Raw genomic sequence first — 22712 nt, 5'->3', positions numbered from 1 at the left:
TACATTCTGTAGCCATTTTAAATAAGGTCGTTACGATAGTGTCTAAACTAAGAGTTAAATGTAAGTTGCTTCAAGTGTAGATCAGGGATTTATCACAAAAAAAAGAAAAAAAACCACACCTGAAAACGCATAATCGGTCAACAGAAACTCAGTTTGGCTGGAACTTTTTGAAACTGCAGAAGTGTTTTACCTTGTCTTGTCTGGCCAGTAGCTTACAGGGTTCTCAGTGCTGTGTGTATAAGTTGATATAGGTTTATCTGATGCTTCTGTATATCTTGTCTTCCTTTTATTTGAAAAGAAATTTTAAATATAAAAGTATTATAGGTTGCTATTTTTTTAAGCAGAACATGAGTTTATGATTAAATGCTACAAGAATGGGAATATGAAAGTGCACCTTTCTGTAAATCTGAGTTCATTTTTAATTGAATGTGGAGTTGTATGAGCTGACAGTCTTCTTTTTAATTGTAAATAGTCTGGATCTAATTAAAAATCTTGCAATTCCTCGAACCTTCTTGTGAAACAACTCTGCAACTGAGGTCCAGTAGACCCAATGACTGTTCAGGTTGAGTCTTTTGTCTAAGCTGGAACGCCTAAAGAAACAGTGGGTTTGCAGCAACACCTGGTGGCGATTTAAGTTTTTGCACTGTCTTTTGATTTTTTTATTTTTTTTTTAATTGCTGGTTTAAAGGCCTTTAGTGTAATTTAAAATGTATTTTAAGTAATAGGTTATATTTTAGATTGACACCAAAGGGTGGAGGTGTCAAACATGAGCCCTGGGGGCCAGATTTGTTCCCGCAAAGACTCCAATCTGGGCCACTTGATGGTAGTTTTGGAATATGTGAAGGAGGGAATAGATTTTAAACTTTTAACTATATTTTTAGAAATTTTACAGGTTTTCCTACTGATAAAATCTCCCATATGGGAGTAATTAAGCCATAGATAAATAATCAAAAGTTCCTGCTTTTTCATATGGACTATAGTCATTTATTTTTACAATGGGCCCACAGTAAAAATAAGTAAATAATTAGAACAATGAAAAACTAATCTTGTGTGAATTACCAACATCTTTCAATTTTGTAATTACTGAAAAGTCTGGACAGTTAGCTGCCAGAACCTTTTCTGTAATTTTACTTGTTTATTTGTTTGTGCTAATAGATTTCTTTCATTTACTACAGCAGTATGTCTTCATCGTGTACAAAAAACCGAGAGGTATAGTTGAAATTGCACTTTTCATATTATTGGGATTAAATGTGTAGGTAAAGGTCTTCACAGTGAGAAAATTGAGAGTTTTGCTAGTAGCTTTAGCGTCAGCTAAAGAAAGAAAGACAAGACTGAAGGTAAAATATGTTCACAGATCTTTAAGGTCTGGGTTGGACAAAAGGAAATCTAGTTACAAAATATACAACAGATAAGGGACAACCTAAAAAAAAAAGGTTTGTAGGTTACTGATAAATTTTTATCTCTTAATATCAATTAGACATAAAAGTGATACAAGATGGATTAAGGTGAAAATCAAAAGATTCCCAACAGTCTCTGTGTTAATATCAGCTGGTCAGCATTTTCTTTACATTACATACAGCTTGCTTAATTATTGAGCTGTACAAGATAACAGAAATATTAACTATATAAGGTAAAGGTTTTATATTACGCATTCAACTTTAGATGAAAATACCACTACTTTTACATTTTTGTTGTTGGGTGTTTTTGTTTGTTAACAATAATACACTGCCCTATTACAGCTATTGACGTGTACCTTTACCTAAATTCTGCACTTTTTGAAGTACTTGAGGTACTGAGGGTGAGATGGAGCCAGATGATCTGCTGTGGCGACCCCTAAAGGAAACAGCCAAAATAAGAAGAAGTAGGAGTAGAAAATACTCTCATATCTTTGGTTATAATAAAAACTGAGTGTTCCACCAGACGTTAGTACTTTTACATTTATAACTGATCTGTAGCCCGATTCATTCACCAGAGCTACCTGTCCCAGTTCTGAGAAAGATGATAGGAGTACTTCCTCCAGCACCAAGTATTACTTAATTTACGCAGATACATGGCTTCGCCGGATGCACTTTATCATAGATAGATAGACATATATACATGTAAACATCTGTCTGTGTCCATCTTCCTGTGGCTCTGAGTGTTACTGTCTCTTTAATGAGGCGGGCGTTCCAAAGGTTCCACAGAACGTAACGTAGCACGTCTCGAGACCGGGAACCAGGCTGTGCACGTTCACTTCAAACTGCACTCTTCAACATTTCACAGGTCAGTTAATTATCACCTCCTACACTTTACAGATGGATTAAACAAGTATCGAGAAATACTGCACCACTGAATCGCACGCAGTTACATTGTTAAATTATGTTTCTCGGTTTCATTCATTCAATGTCACGCTAACACCCTAGCTAGCCAGCTAGCATTGGCTAGCAAACAGTTAGCCGGCATTTGGCTGAAAAGCTTTACTTTCAATGCCGGCCAACTAACTTTGGTTAAGCTGTAACAACTTATATTTACTATCTTGCTTTCTCGCTGTGTTCGTTGCTCGTTGCTCGTTGTGACACGATCATTTACAGTCAATGTTTTAAACCACATACAACTCGTTCAGCAGCCAAGTTAACTGAATGTTAGCAAGGGCACATGGGCACTGCCAGCGTTAGATCACGCAGCTTAATTTAAACTGTCCAGCGCTGTAAAGGAGATGATAGCACTATCCAAGCACTTCCTTATGAAATCCCAGCGTCTGTCGTACGATCTATAGTGGGGACCAAAAGCTAAAACTGACTCTCATTTCAAACTGTACCACGTGTCCTTATTTTTGTGGGCAGTGGTCTCTTATCAGCATGAGAAGCAGGGGTGACTGAAGCGCAGCTGTTTGTGGGGTGAAAGAACCATTGAAGTTAGGCTCCGACAGCTGTTGAACCCTAAGAACTGCTGGGCAGTCTTAGAACAACAACAAAAGGCTTTTTGTGTATTATGTTGGTCTGCTGGCTAGTCTGTAGTGCTGTCTAAGAGTCAGGACCACTGTGGTCTGGACTCTGGTTTGAGGGTGATTGTGGTCTATAAACGCTTTTGTATTTAGAGAGATCATACTAGTGTAGCCTGGTTTTCTCCAGGTTACACTAGTGTTTTGTTATTGTGGTCCACGTTGCTTTTCTGTCTGCAATTAAAATACTCATGAGTATCGGTAAGTAATATAGAGAGATGGATGTATACTTTACTCATCCCCAGGGTAGACATGCAAATGACTTTTAGGTTAAATGTCGGCTGTTCATGTACTTAATTATCTGCCTTGCCTTGTAAATTTGAGACATTTGTGGTATCTAATAACTATCTGTTTAGCCTTTTTGTTTCTTTTATTTTGTGTGGTGTAAGAATTCTAGCGTACTTTAAATTACTTTGTTGTACTGTTTAACTCACATTATCCATTTAGTTAAGAAACTTACCCAATTTACACACAACCTTATATTTTCTTAAAGTCCAAAAGTGTTGCTATCATGCCTGCCAAAAAGACAACCACCAAGAGAAAGTCTGCTGCTATTGTGGAAGATGATAAAGACTCCAAAAAGGTGAAAGGTAAGTCACTTCCCTTTTCAAAACAGGAGTTTATAAAGGTGTAACCAGATTCAGTTTGAACAACTGATAGTCCAGCTAAAAAGTGGCATTGCATTTAAACATGTACACCACTTGTATTTGAGTTTGCTGAAGTAAGATATTTCTGTTAAGCAAGTATTATGGACATATGTGAGAGGAAGGCTTTTGACTCCCAAGTGTATCACACTGCATTGTCAGTGTTTTTACTAACTTTTTACTAATTTCATCATTTTCCATGTGTTTTCCATCAAACCAATAAAATTCAGTGCTCACTATGAAACTGGTTGTATATGTGTTTCAGTTTCACACAGGAGTCATTTCAAAGAGGCGGGGCAGGTTCTTGTTTTGGGCCAAGGTGATGTTGGACAGTTGGGTTTAGGGGAAGATGTCATTGAAAGGAAGAAGCCAGCACTTCTGTCCCTGCCAGAGAAAATTGTTCAGGTGACAGCTGGAGGCATGCACACCGTGTGCCTCGGCGAAACTGGAAATGTAAGCAAACATCTGTCTTATTTCTCACTTCAAAAAAATGTAATGGCAACCTGTTTGTAGCGTTTAACAAAGAGCTTCTTAGTTTCTCATGTAAACTGTTTTCTTTGTTTAGATTTACACGTTTGGCTGTAATGACGAAGGGGCTCTTGGTCGGGACACATCAGAGGAGGGGTCTGAGATGATCCCGGGAAAGGTGACGCTGAATGAGAAGGTGGTCCAGGTATCGGCAGGGGACAGCCACACAGCCGCACTCACAGAGGATGGATCGGTGTACATCTGGGGCTCTTTCAGGGTTAGTGCTATCCCTGCTAGTTAGGGAGTCTGGTCCTGTGTGCTGTCTCAGCAACTATTTTTATCACCCTTCCATTACTTTCTATGTAATTGTTTTTGTTCAAAGGTTTCAAATCATTTTTCCTTCAGCACTATATTATTATCCAAACCCTAAATGTTGTTCCTAAACATTTATTAACGCTGTAAAATGAATGTATAAAAACTATTTTAGTATATTGTAGTATGTATGCAGTGGAATCAGAAAGCATTTAATTTTAATGAATAAAATCATAATCTTCTTGTAATTCTACACAATGTAGGGAAAAGACTTTGAAATTTATTTAATGTTTTGACTGTCTAACATGTTGTCTGCATATTACCCTGTTTTCTTAGGATAATAATGGAGTTATTGGTCTTCTGGAGCCGATGAAAACGTGTGCTCTACCAGTTAAAGTCCCTTTAACAGAACACGTTGTTAAAATAGTTTCAGGTAAAAAAGAAAAGGTTTTTGTTTAGTGCTTTATGTTACTATGTGTGCACTATAAATGAGTTTCTAACTGGGATATTTGTGTAACTGATTTCTTTACTAGGTAATGATCACGTGGTAATGGTGACGCTGGAAGGAAATCTATACACGTCTGGCTCAGCTGAGCAGGGGCAGCTGGGAAGAGTGCCTGAACACTTTTCAAACAGAGGAGGCAGGAAAGGCCTTGGTACGTAGCACACACCTTTTCTGTTTTTTGGTGGATCAAAAACTGTAGATTTATGTTAATATCTGATTACATAAATGTTTCTTTTTTATACTGTCTTTAATGTTCTATACATCACTCCTGTTTATTTTTGTGATCTCAGAGCGGCTGCTGGTTCCACAGATGGTAAAAGTGAAAGGGAAAGTTCACTTCGTTGACGCCTTCTGTGGAGCGTACGTCACCTTTGCTGTGTCAAAAGAGGGCCATGTGTATGGATTTGGCCTCTCAAACTATCACCAGCTGGGTCAGTGTGACTCGTCACTCCTGCGTTATCCTTTGTAAACTCTACTGCCATGTACTATTTGTGACTGCGACAGTGACTGTATCATTTCAAATGAATCTTTTTAGGCACCAAAAGCACCAAGATGTGTTTTGTCCCTGTAAAGCTTACATGTTTCAAGAACTCGACCACTGCCTGGGTAGACTTCTCTGGAGGACAGCATCACACACTTTGCCTTGATGCTGAAGGTAAGCTGGCTGTGTGTAATTGCAGGCAGATGTTACGCATCATCTGTTAGCACTCAAGTCAGCTGGAGTGTTGGACTCTTGTCTTTCAGGGCAGGTATATAGCCTGGGAAGAGCAGAGTATGGTCGTCTTGGTCTGGGAGAAGGGGCTGAAGAGAAGAGCGAGCCCACACCTGTGATGGGGATAGAGCTGGCTAAAGGAGTGTCGTGCGGGGCGTCTGTCAGCTATGCAGTTACCAGAGAAGGTGAGAACCAAGGCAATCAGGATGGGAAGAGTAAAACAACTGAGTCTGTTTGCAGCCCCTTTTTTTTTGTTATTATTTTCTTCTGAAGCATTGAAGTGCAATGAGACACTATGCTTTGCCCTAAATCGTCCTAGCTTTAAATTTATCTTACAAACACATGACCCCTCATTTCCTGTTTGTTTAGACATTGCTGCTGGTGACAGTGAGATGGCAGCAAGTTTAATCCAACTTTAGGCATGAAGAGAAAGTAATGTGAGGTTTATTAGCAGGAGATCACAGTTAACCTTGTTTTGTAGGGATACTTGAAGCTATTACTGTACGTTAACTACCAGTTGTAACTTACACTACCAGTCACATCTGCACACACCTTCTTATTTAATGGTTTTTCTTTATTTTCATGACTATTTATATTGAAGATTCTCACTGAAGGCATGAAAACTATGAATGAACACACATGGAATTATGTAGGAAACAAAAAAGTGTGAAGTAACTCAACATGTTTTATATTTGAGATTCTTTAAAATAGCCACCCTTTGCTTTGATTACTGCTTTGGACACTCTTGGCGTTCTCTCTATGAGCTTCATGAGGTAGTCACCTTGAACAGTCTCCTTCAACAGTATTGAAGGAGTTCATAGAGATGCTGAGCGCTTGTTGGCACTTTTGCCTTCACCCTGCCATCCATCTCATCCCAAACCATCTTGGTTGGGTTTAGGTCAGGTGACTGTGGAGGCCAGGCCATCTGATGCAGCACTCCATCACTCTCCTTCTTGGTCAAATAACCCTTACACAGCCTGGAGGTGTGTTTTCGGTCATTGTCCTGTTGAAGAATAATTTGGGTCCAACTAATCGCAAACTGGATGGGATGGCATGTGGCTGCAGGGTGCTGTGGTAGCCATGCTGGTTCAGTTTTGAATAAATTCCAAACAGTGTCACCAGCAAAGCACCCCCAAACCATCACACCATCGTTGGGAACCCTACATGTAGACACCATCCGTTCACCTTTTCTACATCACACAAAGACACAGCGGGTGGAAGCAAAGATCTCAATTTGGACTCATCAGACCCAAAGCACAGATTTCCACTGGTCTAATGTCCATTCCTTGTGTTTCTTGATGTTTTTTGCTTAGTCGTGGTTTCTTAGCAGCTATTTGACCACAAAGGCCTGATTCGTCTCCTCTGAACAGTTGATGTAGAGATGTGTCTGCTACTGGAACTCTGTGTGGCATTTATCTGGGCTCTAATCTGAAGTGCTGTTAACTTGCGGTTTCTGAGGCTGGTGACTCGGATGAATTTATCCTCAGCAGCAGAGGTGACTCTTGGTCTTCCTTTCCTGGGGCGGACCTTATATGAACCAGTTTTGTTATAGTTCTTGATGGTTTTTGCGACTGGACTTTGGGGACACATTTAGAGTTTTTGCAGTTTTCTGGACTGACTGACCTTTAGTTCTTAAAGTAATGATGGACTGTCGTTTCTCTTTATTTAGCTGATTGGTTCTTGCCATAACATGAATTCTAACAGTTGCCAAATAGGGCTGTCAGCTGTGTACCAACCTGACTTCTGCACAACACAACTGATGGTCCCAACTCTGTTAAGAAAGCAAGAAATTTCAGAAATGAACCCTGACAAGGCACAACTGTGAAGTAAAAACCATTTCAGGTGACTACATCATGAAGCTCATTAAGAGAAGGCCAAGAGTTTACAACACTGTTAACAAAGCAAAAAGTGGCTACTTTGAGGAATCTGAAATATAAAACATATTTAGAATAATTTATCAATTTTTTCTTTGCAAAATAATTCTATATATCTTGCCTCATATATTTGATGTCTTCAGTTTGTATCTATATAAAATAATGAAAAAACATTCAATAATGTGTCCAAACTTATTCTTTAATGGTTAGAAAGTTTTTAGATATGGAAAAAAGTCTTCAGTAAATGTGTGACTGACTGTCTGACACAAAATTGTGAAGCAGGATTCTTATCAGAGCCATCACTCACAGTGCAACAAGTACTAAACTTTCACTCCTGGGTTTTCACACAGTCGACACCCTTAGAGAATAAAAGGTTGCTCGCTCTCCTTACTGTCACTTTTTCCTACTCCAGGATCTGTGTATGCCTGGGGCATGGGCACCAACCTGCAGCTTGGCACTGGAGAGGAAGATGATGAGTGGAGTCCTGTGAAGATGACAGGCAAACAGCTGGAGAACCGTGAAGTACTGATGGCCTCCAGTGGAGGGCAGCACACCGTCCTTTTGGTCAAAGACAAGCAGGAGAGCTGATGTCCTGCACTGACAGAGAGTGAAGGGGGCGCTTCAAGGTGGGGCCAGGGTGCCTAAATCAGGGGAAGGGTGTTGATGAATGTGACTTCCTATGCTGAGCCGAGGGAGTGTGAGACGTGCGTGATAGAGGGGAGAGGTGAGGTTTGTCCTCTTTTATGGAAGCTCCTGTGCCCTTGGCATTGGGGAATGTTGTGATGTTTTTGGTAGATCATGACAAATGAAAGACTATTTTTTTTAAAGCTAGTTTTTGACAGTCCTTTAAAGTCTTTTCATCTGGTCATTTGTATGACTCTAAGATGTTATATGTGATGTTTATGACTGTGCATGTACATAAAGGAAATGGCAGTGCAGGATGTTTAAGGACATAAAATAGTCTTTTTAATGTTTTCATTAAAGCAATAAGTAGATTAGATCTTTGTCAGACAGGACCTGTACGCCTGGTGAGTTTAACATGTGCGACTACTGTTCGTTCTACCCAGTGCACACAAATTTGTTGTAACTGTTTGGACATTTGGTAACACATCATACTGTATCCTGTATTTTGTTGCATTTCCTGTCTGAAAAATAAAGCTGATTTCTTTTTTAAGGAAAATACAAGACACATTTACTTCATTTCATTTACTGTGTATTAATAAGATCCTGGTTACAGCTTTTTGATAGTAAACCCTTGCTGCTTTTCTTTAACTGTAAAAAGAACATTTGTCTGTGTGTGTGTTTGTGCTACAGAAAAGGCAAATAGAGGCCCACTCACTGAGCTGTTTATTGTTGAATACTCGTGCAACACAATGCTGGAAACATTGCTAAGAGATTTTAGTCCATGTTGACGACAGCATCACACAGTTACTGCAGATTTATAAATTGTACATTCATGATGAGAATCTGCGTTTCCAATGCATCCCAATGTTGCTTTACTGGATTGAGATCTGGTGACTGTGGAGGCCATTCAAGTACAGTGAACTCAAGCAGTCTTCAGCAGATGGATACGCGATATAAAATGTTCCCCACACCATTACAACACCACCAGCAGCCTGAATTGATGATACAAGGCAGGATGGATCTATGTTTTCATGTCGCTACGAGTTACTGTTGCCTTTCTATCACCTTGTAGCAGTCTGGCCTTTCTCCTCTGACTTCATCAAGGTATTTTTTCCCCGAGAACTGCCGCTCATAGGATAGATTTTTTGTTTTTGTTTTTCAGACCATTCTCTGTAAAGCTTATATTTGTGCGGGAAGTCACTTAAATCACTTTTCTCCCTCATTCTAATGTTTGGTTTCAACTTGAGGTCATCTTCCCCTTGTTGCTGCCAAGTAATTGGCTGATTAGATATTTGCATTAAGGAGACGTTGGACACGTGTAGCTAATAAAGTCCCTGTGGGTGAACAAAGCATTGCAGTTCTGCATCAATATCACTAATGTTTCCTTATTTCGTTAATCCAATGTAAGACCTGAAACATTTATTCTGTGTGTAATGTTATTTCTAATTAAATAACCATTAATTATTTATTTATTTTACTTGTTAAAGAACCTCCAGTGTAGATCACATAAAGATCCTTGATTCTGTAATAAATATAGTGTTCCTTTGATGCACCTTCAGGGCATCAGTGGGCTAAATGTTAGAGATTGAATCTGCAGAGTTTGGAAAGGTTGCCAGGAGATGTCAAGGATTGATGCTTTTATCAGCTTTCCACATACTGAAGCATTCATCTTATTATAGTCCAAAAGCTTCTCAGCACAAAGACTCACATTCATACAGGAAGTCGGCAGTGACATCCTGCCATTAGTTCCTTTCACTTTTGGCTCTGATCCTCTTCATTTCACAAATAAAAGAGGAGAACAGCTACTCTCACACACCTGCACACGTGCACAGTCACTCGGAGATCTACATACGTCTCTCATAAGCTCATATTTGGGTACCACTCTCTGCAGGGCTTTAGACTACACACCTCTGACAGACTCTTCATGAGCAGCATCACGTGAAAAAAAAAAAGATGAAAACATCACAAATTTAGCATCATGTAGCTCTGCATCAATCTGGGATGTAGCAGCTCTTGAGTTACCCTGCTGCTTTTTTTAATTAACATGCTATTTCATAAAGTCTTGAGTGCTATTTCTCAAGTGTGACCTAATCATGAAAATCCAAAGTGGGCTGATGACTTGAATTCTTTGGAGAGGCTTTTCTCCGAGTTTCTTTCATTTGCTGGTAAGAATCTGTTAAATGCGTGCAGCAGGAAGCAGTTGTCCAAATCAATCCGTCTTTATATCGAATTTCTGCCTCATATAGAATTAACACAGTTTGGATAATATGCATCTGAATGTGTGTTTAGGCAGGTTAAATGTAGAGAGGAGAAGGAGCAGCCTCAGAAACACTGATATCGACCAAACGGCACACTTCACACTGATGTGTGTTTTTATTCAACTTAAAGCACTTTAAAGATACACTGCTTAATGACTTGCATTTAGCAAGTGGAAAGAGACTACATTCAGTAGGTGCAGATATTGTCTTTAAGCAGGCACATGGTTCATGTTAGGATGTTGTTTGGTGTCAGGCTTTAATAGGAGGAGAGTCTCACTTGGAGAAAACATGCCTGAGAGCATGTGCGCTGGCGAACCGAAATCAGATCTTATTAGTGAATAAATGACTCTCTTGCTGTTAAGCTGCTGGTCTTCCGTCCTCTGTGATCCATGCTAGGAGTTATTAGTGACTGCCTTGATAGGTTGAACTGCTCATCCGCTGGTATGAGGGGATCTCCTGAGGCCCACAGCAGTGAATCAAGAGCCGTGCAGAGGCTTAAAAGAACGCAACATCTTTTGAAAATAATGCTTTTTTTAAAAGACGTCTTGTCCCGATAGGATAACACAACACATTAAACACTAGCAAAGCACAATTGTATGCAACGCATCACTTCAACAAGATGTGATGTATCTGTCTTATGGACTGTGTTTAGCACTGGGTTTAAGTCACCTTCATGGACAGCAGCTAACTGACAGCAGGGAAGAGGGAAACTGAGACAGTCTCGTGACGGAATTGAGTAATTAAGGCTCAAACCACATCTTTAAACTGTTATTCTGACCTGAACTGGTTGCTTGTAAAGTTTCACGACTGTATCCTCTTCATTCTAGTACCTACACCATCCAGCCAGGCCTCCTATGTAGGATAGGTCCCTGACTCAATGACTTATATACAAACCACTGTGTAAAATGTAAATAAAAACATAATGCATTGATTTGGAAATCCCATAAATCCAGATTTTATTCACTATACCACACAAAAACTATCTGATGTTTAAACCGAGACATTTAACAGTTTCTTTAAAAAAAGAAAGAGAGAGAGAGATGGCTCATATTCTGCCCAGTTCTGCATTGTCAGCCTAGATGAGATTGTAAAGTGAAAACACGCTGTCAGCCATGCAGAGATGTCTGTTATGTTTTTTATACTGAAAGATTTACATGACTGCATCATCGCGATATAATAGAGCTCAAGTTGTGTATTTATCCCAGTTTCCCAAACAAGATGATTGTCTTTTATTAAGCCAAACAACAAATCTGAGCTTTTGCTCCCAGCAAAGCGATATGAGCAGGGACACACACAATGCAGCGCTGTTGTGAATGCTTCAGTGAGATTTTCTCTGTTCTCCATTCTGTTGAGCATATGAGCCGCCGTGAGCGAGGGTTAAAACACCAAAGCACTTCATTAAGCGTGTGTCACTCTGCAGCTAGACCACAGCATCTCAGTGTTTGACTGTACTTGTTTTATAGAAAATGTGAAACAATGAAAAAATTAAGCAAATGTCACAGTTGTGGCAGTGCTGTAAATCTGGGTGCTTGAGGGGTGAGCATGCAGTCACGTCAGAAGCCAGACAAATGTTTTTAACTAAATTCTTTATATTTTTTTAATGCTTTGTCTTTTAAATAGCGAACGTGCAGGCAGAGCCATGTGACTGTCAGAAGGAGCACGCTTCTAGTGAGGTTTCAAAGAAATCTTCAGCAAGCTCTGCTCTCCTTCACTCTCCCAATCACAGATGTGTCTGGTCTCTCTTTGTTAGCACTGTGATGTAATACACAGGACCGTCTGAGACATCAAGACTGAACATTTCTCACTCCAGGCGTTTGAGTGACATATTTCAACTTTCAGCAGAGAGCCTGATGCCATCTAAGGTTTCTGTTTTCTAAGACATCATCAGTCATTCTGGGCAGAGAATCTTATCAGTCTTTAAAAAAATGAACATTTGAACACACAATCCATCAGCCACAATAAATAAATATATATGGCCAAGATGTTGTTGTGTTCACCTCATCTTCCCGAAGCCTAGCTGACGTTCGCTGCAAGCATGTGTCACTTAAGTGTTAAATGTGTCTGTAGTGTTTTCTTCTCAGGCAGTTGCTCAGCGAGAGTCTTAATTGTTTTGAATGCACTGCGGCGCAATTCGTCCTGTCCTTGTATTCTTCAAGATGAGTACCAGTTAGTCGAGTAAATAAAATTAAAAAATAAAATATAATTAAAAACACATCGCTAGAGCCAGCACAACATTAGCACATTATCAATCACAAGGACACGTTATTTCTTTAATTTTGATTTGCTATAGAGCCAAAGAGGCGCAGCAGAAGACATTAAGTTGTGGGGAGTTAAACTAGCATGTTGATTTAGGTCTTCTCATGGGATTTGTTAACAATAGCATAATACAGTATTGTGCAAAAGTCTTGAACCAACACTTGTTTCTTTATGTTTTGCTTCTTTTTTTTAAGCGCTCCTGAACAATAGTTCGTCTTTCACTTATTTGCAGAAGAGTGATTTTTGTTTTTGTTTGTTTACTTAACAAGATTTAACACTGACCTATGAATCACTGAAACATAGAAAGGCAAGGGATGAACCAGCGTTGTGTCTACACATGACAGAGATAACAGAACAAATTCTAAATAGCATCATTAGCCTCTGTGTTACTAGCCACATGTCACAAAAACAGATCATTTGTTCCCATTTCTTTAGTTAAATCTATTTAAAAATGCAGAATAAAACACAGTTCGACAGCTATAAAATAGTATTTTTTTCCCCAAAAAAACTCTGCCAAATTGAAACGAGACAGAGAGACAGATTTTGTCAAGATTGATGGAATTATGAACGCAGAAAAGTTTAATCAGATCTGGACTTGATACATCCTGCAATATCATCTAGACGCTTACATTTTCAGCATGACAGTGATCCCAAACTCACTGCAGTAAAAAAATATACCTGGATAGAAAAACGCACAATGGACCACCATCAAATCATGGATGTGCCTCCCCGAAGCCTCGACCTCAGTATTAGTGAAGCAGTGTAAGACGCCCTTAACAGAGATCAGAGCAAAAGGCAGCAAACATCCCAAGAAGAGCTCTGAGTGTCCTTCAAGAAGCCTGGAGAACTATTCCTGAAGACTGCTTAAAGAAATGACATTCAGGGTGTGTTGAAGAATAAATCTTGTCAAATTTCGACTTTCAAACTCAGTATTTGCTTCGTATACTGTATTTCCAGTCACCTCAAATTCAACTCTGGAGCTACTAGGGTCCTGATCAATTCAAGTTTGAAGGAGATCAGGCTAACACTTATCAAAAAGTGGCAGACCCAGAGACAGTGACACCAGTGACAAAACAAAAAACACCTTGAAAGTAAGACTTGATTACATTTTATTTTTTACATTTTAAAAAATTAACAAAAAACAGTTGCTTCAATAAAGACCCAACAATCTGATGATCCCCTGTGAGCAAGCACTTTGGCAACAGTGGACAGGAAAAAACTCCCTTTTAACAGGAAGAAACCTGTGACAGAACCAGGCCATCTGCCATGACCGGTTGGGGAGGGTTGATGGTAAAGAATTTAAGTTTCTTCAATTTTTGAAGAAAAGCCAACTAGCCTTAAGAAAAAGTTTTTGACCCCTTTCCGTAATGAAATCCAACGTTTAGCAGGATCTCTATTGACTGTTCCTTCTCCCCTGTCTGTACTTGTACAGGTACTTGTACTTTCCATGCTAGAATCATTGGATTCTACCAGATTTTTTGGGGGGGGTTATCCCAGGTTTGACACCCAGCCTCTGCTGATCTGATTTATCTGCAGAGACTGGTTTGACCTTTTTACCCCAAGACATGTCATCTTCTGCATGCTATGCAAGCCTTCTAAATGCGGGCTGATCCTGTTGCGTGCAGCTGCTCTATTTTGTCGGTTTCTTTGGATTTCAGCTGCAATCGCACGGTTGTCAGAAGTGGATGACAGTCTAGACTGCTTTGTTTTCTGTTTTTTATGATTTCACTTGAGGTAACAAAGTTTTCGATTTCATTTTCTGGACTGAGGAGTGGGCACACTTTCATGCTCATGTGGGATGACTCCACATAGCAATCTACTGCAGGGTCCTTGGGAAGATGTTTCATCGTAATAAAACGATGTCCCAGACCTTCAACAGGTGTGATTCTTTTTACAGAATCCAAACACAGCATCCACTCGAGCAGGCTTAAAAATGCCAGTGTGTCTTCCACTTTGGATTCTGTGTGTGGCTGTAGGTGGTGTTTGGGTAAATCTTCTATGCATTTGTCTGTGATTGTTTTACTGTGTTTGATCAAAGTGCCTGTAGATACTGAATACTGAACTGGTGTCTTCAGTACCCATGTGTGTTTCATTACCTCTTTTCTCTTCCAGAAATATTTCTTGGTGTGCTGACCAAGCATCTAGCATTTCCATTGAAATGAAAGTCTCTGCGACATAACCGAATGACGCATTACGTCATGGGACGTAATGGAAAGGCTGCTTTGAGATGGAGCAGCGGTTAAGAGCTTAAGAATGCAAAGGTCTCTGAAAAGAAATACAAGTTAGGAACATAAACTCTGGTTTGTAAGCAGGACTTGTAGAAACCAGAATGTAATTTGAAGGTGTAGACGGCCGCTGTAGCCAGCTGACTGAATGTAAGAGCACTGGACATGAATTCACACATTGTGGATCTGTCATCAGTGCTGTGGCTTTGAAGTTGAGCAAAACTGATGGTAGAAGTTTCTTCTGAATTCTTCAATTCAGGATTCTGAGTGCAACCCATTTGAACTAGCTACCCAGAATGCATTGCAGCGTTAGCCGTGGTAGCCTGTAAGTGAAATGTTTAGTTTTTAAAAGTACATGAAACTAAAACCATATAAACTATAGAAAAGTGCTTGTATAAGTTGGTGAATGCGTCAGTATAGTGCAGAATAAAAACTATATAAGAACCAGTCCATTTCCCACTGCACACCAGGTGTTACCACTGTGAACAAACCACGCTTCATATGCTGCCCCTGCAAAAGGACAGCATTCAAACCAGCTGAAAGGTAGGCTGTGGAAAGGCTTGTTGATATAGCTATCAAATAAATATCCCACATGAACAAAGTCTTTCAGAAATGTGTTTGAACTGACACACTGTTCTTATCTGATATTCCAGAGCATGAGTGAATGCTGGCGTTCAGTTTCATTTGGTGCAGGATTGAGCTGTCAAATGTACAAATAAATTTGATTGTGGAATTTCTATAAAATGCAGAAGTTAGTAGTCTTTGAGCAAAGTTTCATCAAAATTGGTCCACTTGTCTAGGAGGAGATATACAGACATACAAAAGCGACAGTCATTATATAATCAGGTGCAGCTAAATGATTTGTAATCAGTGTATTACAGCTTCATTTACATTTGAAGTGTATAACTTGTGCGAATACAGAATTGTATGCCTTTTTATTATGTGACAAGAAAAGCAGATTATTTTTAATAATCAGAATATGATTAGACTGTTAACCTAAATAAATATAAAAAGGTAGATAAATATCAAAATCCAGACAACAAACCAGTTTTAACCAGTTGTTGTTATGACTTCACTGCATGAAATCGTAATTTGCATCAGTGGGAACAAGAGCTGGCTATTAATTTTCACAGAACAGAACAAATAACCGCAAATGTTCACGTGTGTTTCAATACATATCCCATACAATTTTCCCAATAAATTTCCCATTTTCCTAGCAAAATATAAAGAAGTGAGTGGTGTCTCGAGACTTTTGCACAGTGCTGTATAGGGGATTACCAGCCTCAGCCTTCCATTCATACAAAGATCACAGGATTACTCCACACTTATTTCAAATTGTGCTTAATTTAAAGATGGACTTTAAATGTGTTGTGCCTACCCCAACGCCCTACGCTCAGGCAACCAGATGACACTATGTCCCATCTGCATTGCCTGCTCATTACACTCAATCCAACCAAGAGATCACATGTGAAACTTCCACAGTGTCAGTAATTTTTAACAGGATCTGTAATAATGATCACATACAGGTGGATGTTTTATTGAAACAGTGATGATAATCAACAATATTTCAAAATAAAAGTCCAAGATACAACTTATACTAGTCTGTATGACAGTGGGGCTTTTTTTTGTTTTTCAAAAACAAAAGCAGTTATTACATATGCACATTAAAGTACTTTAGATACTGCAGAATATAAACAGATTTTAAAGATCAAGCACAGACAGTCAAACATCTGTCTGCAAAAACACAGAAACACAAGTTGAAAAAGGCATTACTTACTTTCATTCAGCTGAAAATACTATCATCCACACTGCAGGACATTTTTACTGTGCCTATAAAAAAACCCAGTTAGAGATTGTCCAGACAGGAGACAGAGACCTATTTCCTTTCAAGATCTGGAATACTTCTCCTCACATTTTAACTATGTGTATATAGTTATATCAGATTTGACTCGATGGTACGACAGCTAAACAGCACACTGAAATAAAATAAATCACAATCAAAATACTGAAAAATATCATTACACCGTGATATTATGTACAGATCTGACACAGTTCGTACTCGTGTATATACACAATACTGCCAAAGCAACACTACATTGCTGCACTATCAAAACGAGAGGCATCAATTTGAATTCTCTCTCTTGTGTAAATGTCCAGCAATCATCACTGGAAAATTGTCCATTAGGTTTAATATGTTTAAGAAGATTCTTCCTGCCCACTAATGCATTTGATCTAATTCAGATTTTCCTCCAGGTCAATTTGAGGCTATTTAGTGATCTATCGCTGACTTGAAACAGCATTTCCACTGCATTTCCATTGTCCCCTTCAGCTTGTCACCCATCTGCCAGCTGAACAGCTTTTTGGTTATTGCCTAACTACTACAGGAGCGGAAACATAGAGTCAGCCAAACAGTCATCGCTGCTTATTCACGAAGGCAGTATTTTCATGTTTTTTGATATCTCTTTAACCGGCATCTTTCCTTATGTGAAACATCTGCTAGTTCAAATATCACAGACAGAAAGCAAATAAAGCCTCAACCTTACATTCATGATATTAGTGAGTTTTTAAACGTGTTGACATGAAAGAATCTGCTTTTAGTGACCAGCCCACGGAGAATTATCACTCAGCTCAACAGCAATAAGATAGTGGAGGTTTTACTAGCTAACAGAGCTAACGAAAGAGAATAAACATGCAATTTCTAATTGTTAAATTGCAAGAATAAACATTTGTAAATGAAAAAATAAGATGTTAGAAAACTAGTGCACATTCTGAACAGTTGTTGAGACACTTTTTAGACTTCCAACAAAAATGCCAAACAAAAAGGAACCTCTACCTCACTCTGATGACATGGCCAGCTAAAGTGGCAGAGTGCACATTGGCTAAAACGGTCACCAGCTTTGAAAGAGCTTTATCAAATCAACCTTTGTGTGTAAGATTAACAGATTGGTAGCCCTTTTATGAAACGATCCCACAATTTTAGTGTTAGATGAATAACAAGCGGCAATCAATAAAGTCCCCGGGTCTGATATTTGTCTGTAAATCAGTGAAAGTCTGTGCTCCACACATGTGAGGAGACAGCAGTGTTTCCTCTGCCAGCAACGACTGGCATCATCAGTCAGTCTGGTTTTCAGTAAGGAAAACATATGATCTTTTTGATTGTGGTCAGCTGACTGACTCGGCCAATCACACAATCGCCACCGCTTGGCCATAAAAATACACCTTGCTGGCAATGTCTGTATGCTTAGGATCAACGTCCTTCTTGATATCCTGCTAATTTATGGACTGAGCACATATGGTGCAATGACTCCCATTGTTTACCTAATATGTGAAATCCCACAAACACAGTTAAAGCTAAAAGTCAGCTTGTTGGCTTCCCAGTGCGCATGTACTGTTGAGATAGGTGCATTATTGGTGTGTATTTTTTTACACACTGCAGTAATTTATATGCATTTTTAAATACATATTATCATACACAGGGACACACGGGGATGTTTGTGATTGTCCTGAAAGAACCCCCCACCCCAAAACCTTGTGACACATAAAAGTTTCAAAAACAATCAATCATTCATTTAAACAGCAGCTCAGAAGCCTGCATGTTTAAATTCAGACTCCTGTGGTGGAGAACTGCGTGACTTCAGTCTGGAGGTCATCATGCACTGCTCTCCCACCCAGCTGATCCATACCTAGTCAGGCGGGCGGCTTCGCTGTCGGCGCAGGGGCACAAACGGACGCGGGCTCCCGCGTGCTGTTGCGGACTCTGGAGAAGCTGCTCTGCTCCGGGCGGGAGCGATAGGGCAGGCAGAAATCCCTGAAGCACCTTTTGAAGTTCTCATCCATCAAGGCATACAGCACAGGGTTCAGACTGCTGTTGGTGTAGCCCAGAGCTATGCAAATATGCCAGCAGGCCATGGTCAGGAGATTCTTGCGGTCAATTTTCACAGCGGTCTTGACAATGACGAAGATGTGAATGGGAGTCCAGCAGATTATGAAAACCGCCACGACAACCAGGACCATCCGGGTGATCCGCCGCAGGTTCTTGTCCTTCTCTTTGGAGCCAGAAAGCAGACGGACACTCTTAAGACGCAGGATCATCAGCCCATAGCAAACGGTGATGACCAGGACGGGCACCACGAAGGCAAAAATGAATACACAGATTTTTGTCACCGTGTCCCAGTACCTTTCCGGTTCAGGAAATCCAAGAGAGCACAAAGTGACTCCTGAGGAGGTAAAACAATTGCAAGTTTAATAAAAGAAGGAGAGGCTAACTGAAATTAATAACACAACTCAAAAGTCTGTTTTATTTTTCCTTTTAAACAGCCAGTATGTTTTCACAGAGCAATAGTATTTTCCAGCGCCTCTTTTTTTTTTAACAGCAGCAATGAAAATTCCCTCACCTTCTTCTGTCACCTTGGTAACAGCCATGATCATCACGGGGACTCCGATAGCAGAGGAGAGGATCCAGATGGCGACGTTGATAAGCTTGGCTTTGGCGGGCGTGCGGAAGTCCAGGGCCTTGACCGGATGACACACAGCGATGTAGCGATCCACGCTCATCATGGTGAGTGTGAAGATGCTGGTGAACATGTTGTAGTAGTCAATGGCTATCACCACTTTACACAGGAGCTCCCCAAACGGCCACGTGCTCATCAGGTACTTGGCGCTCTGGAAAGGAAGGGTGCTGGTGGCGAGAGCGTCGGCCAGAGCCAAGTTGAAGATGTAAATGTTTGTGGCTGTCTTCATCTTCGTGTACCTGTTTGGTGGGAAGAAAAGTGCAGAGCACACTTTAAACAGATTGTGACACACAGCGGATGGGAACAATTGTCAGCTGGAGGAGACTGGATTTCTTCCCAAGGTCTGGCTGTTGCTATAACACAAAGAGGATGTCTCGTGTGGCTGACTCACGACTTCCATTAAAATTTTAAAAGTTACAAAGTTTTATTTAATTCATTTAACCATAAAACCAATAATCTGCTATTTCCTCTAAATAAATAAGATTTTTTTAGGTGCATAATGTCATTAGAGCGCTACACTAAATGCACAGCAGCTCGTCAGCTTCTCTGGAGCCTCCATTAAAACACATTTCCATGTAATGAATTGATTATAGCTCAAAGCCCTCCAAACTCCTACTTGACTTTAGATTAAAATTATTTTGTGTGTGTGTGTGTTTTTTTTCTGAGTGCCAGCTTAACATTTGCCTGGCTCTTTTAATATGGATTGCTCCACATCAGCCCACAACATGACACTCTGTGGGTCACATTTGATTAAATTATGTTTCTGAAGTGTTTTGCTGTAAAATATCAGACTCTGAAAGGATTGTGGGAGACACATCTTATTCCCAGGTATTAAGACATCTATGTATTACAGCACTGATCTCATCATGTGCGTAACTGCTTTGCCTGGGAGTGTGAGTGATATATTTAAAGTTTTCTTCATTTCTTTTTCAAAAATTAAAAAAGAAATCCCCAAAATCGAGAATACATCATATCGACACAGTATCGCTTTTTAAGGTTGAGCTTTGGTTTATCATCTCAATTTACAACCCCACTCTCTTACAGGAATAATTGGTGCAATTAAATAATTTCAGGGCTAAACTGTAGATTACGCTCCATCCTCTTCTTACATGTGGGAGGTGTGTGTGTGTGTGTGTGTGTGTGTGTGTGTGTGTGTGTGTGTGTGTGTGTGTGGGTGGGTGGGTGGGTGGATGTGATGGAGAGCGGCTCTCAGGCGCAACTGGCACTGTGGGCAGTTACGAAGGGGACCATCACAAATAAAGTACGAGAGTGAAAATGGATTTCCCTCGAATAGAAATATGTGAAATTGTTCTGCTATATTTTAATACGTAACATACAGAGTACTTTATGGTCATTTAAAATAAACCCTGATCACATGAAAACATATTTATCCTATCCATATTGGGGTTTCTGTCATATGTGCATGAGTGTGTCGCTTTTCACCTTTTAAAACGTGTCGAGCAAGTAAATTATTTTGTCTTCCTTTCAACACATTCCCTTTGGGTTATCGTTATCTGAATAGCGTGTCCTTCTTACCTGACCACCCCGTACATTACAAGCACGTTTCCCACCAGTCCCACCACGCAGACGAGAGAGTAGAGAGCCGTGATGCAAACGTGGATGACAAGTCTTCTGTCCTTGTTGGTCTCGTTGCCAGGAATGGAAAGCAGATCCTCAGAGCGCGTAACATTGAAAGGAGTTACTGAGACCGAGTAGAAATAGTCCGGGAGAAGAGTGGAAAACTCCATTGCGGGGATCCAGGTGCGAACAGAGCGCAATAATTCGAGAAGTACGAGCGCACGAAAACTGTGCGACAAATTAAGTCATCGGGCGCTCGGAGGATGTGAGAGCTGTGCCTCTGCGTCTCGCCCGCCCGCGTGTGAGTGGCGCGTGCGTCTCTGCGCACTGGCGCACAAAGAACAAGCAGACCGTTTCCCTGACAAGTTCTTACCTTGCCTAAAGAGACTTTTTTTCAGAACGCGTGAATTAAAAATGCTTCATCATCAGACGATTGCCAGTCATAACCAAGATGCCATAACATGTTCTACAGCCTGACTCTTCTCACCGGGCGGTCACCATCACGTTACCACCTGACAGCACCAGGGAAACATTTAGCTTGCTTTTGATAGCATTACTGCATAGCAGCAAGTGCGTGGATGTTAGGGAATTACAAATGAAGTCATGTGATTTGGAACCGCCTTTGGGAGGTCGTTGTGAAAACCCCATGGAAGTCTGCAGATCTTAAGTGATACTTTGATAACTTTTTATTGATTTTGATATTTTTGAAAGAAAAAACACGCTGCCAAGTGAAACACTTTAAGAACTTTACACATTAATGATGTATTAGGGTAAAACGAGGAAGTCAGCCGATGTTAAAAACGACACCAGATCACCAGCTTTATTAACAACTCAATTATGTTAACTGTTTTTTAATGGTTAAACCAGTTTATCATTTCACTCATGAATCCTATCAGTGACCTTTGCACCCTAATTTAGTAATTTTGCCTAAATAGATCTCGCCAAACACGCTCTGTAAACCTGTGGTTTTCCTGCTGTTCCTGTCATCCATCCTAGTTATGGCAGATCAGTCAATAACTGTTTAGCGATGGGTTGCAAATGTTTAAAGAGTCTAAGTTGTAAAACCCTAATGTCCCAAATTACCGGCTTATGACCCTCACAGTACTGATCACAGCTATATGAGCAAACACACTGACACAAGCCTACAAATACATATGCGCCTCCATTTGAGAACTGTGTATTTACTCTGGGTGAATATTTAATAAGTGGGGGCCATTTTTTAGTAATATAAATGTGATGAAGCTTTTCTTGTCCCTGGATATCACTGTATCACTGTTGTGTTTTTACTTATTAGAACATTTAATTTGTTTACTAACATTAGATTTACTGAAGCTTTACAGCCTAACATGTACAGCTGGCAGCAGATCATAGGTCCTTCATTACTCTTTTTCTAAGAGTGCCAAGCAGACATCTTTTTCCAATTTTAATGAAAGCATTCATTTATCTGTAGCTGCCTTTCCATTAACCTGGACATCAAAAACCATTACAAACAGGCTGCAGCATGTAATGCTTTATGGCTCCTGAAATTGAGTGTGTCATGCATTTGAGTCTTTCTCTAACATGTGGGGTTTTTTTTGAACATGCACAGATACAGATTCTCCTGTGGCTGTATTAAAATTGCAATAATCGATGCACTCTGCAGACTGACCTTTAAGGAACGGCCATCAGCGCAGCACAAAGCAGTGAACGGGCAGCATTTAAATGGTAAATGGACTGCATTTATTTAGTGCTTACTTACTAGGAACATTCACACAGTGTGTTTGTG

At 40.0% G+C, this 22712-nt stretch overlaps 2 protein-coding genes across 2 annotated transcripts; one reads left to right on the top strand and one right to left on the bottom strand.

Moving 5' to 3' along the window:
- The first annotated feature begins 2214 nt into the window (after positions 1-2214).
- On the top strand, positions 2215-8147 carry rcc1 (regulator of chromosome condensation 1). Its single transcript, XM_085365279.1, has 10 exons — positions 2215-2262; positions 3474-3570; positions 3890-4077; positions 4190-4369; positions 4741-4837; positions 4938-5060; positions 5200-5340; positions 5445-5564; positions 5654-5806; positions 7908-8147. Exons 2-10 carry the CDS (start codon positions 3492-3494, stop codon positions 8081-8083), a joined length of 1257 nt encoding a protein of 418 aa, XP_085221405.1. The 5' UTR covers positions 2215-2262; positions 3474-3491; the 3' UTR covers positions 8084-8147.
- Positions 8148-18545: 10398 nt separating this feature from the next.
- On the bottom strand, positions 18546-21117 carry oprd1b (opioid receptor, delta 1b). The gene is made up of 3 exons (XM_085365278.1): positions 20906-21117; positions 19253-19608; positions 18546-19075 (listed from the first exon to the last, which is right to left on the bottom strand). Exons 1-3 carry the CDS (start codon positions 21115-21117, stop codon positions 18546-18548), a joined length of 1098 nt encoding a protein of 365 aa, XP_085221404.1.
- Positions 21118-22712: the final 1595 nt, after the last annotated feature.

This window comes from Diplotaxodon limnothrissa, linkage group LG11 (assembly GCF_057381915.1).
Source record: "Diplotaxodon limnothrissa isolate DT_005_m linkage group LG11, D_limnothrissa_male_GT1.1, whole genome shotgun sequence".
Lineage (NCBI taxonomy): Eukaryota > Metazoa > Chordata > Actinopteri > Cichliformes > Cichlidae > Diplotaxodon > Diplotaxodon limnothrissa.
This window is presented reverse-complemented; position numbering and strand designations above follow the sequence as displayed.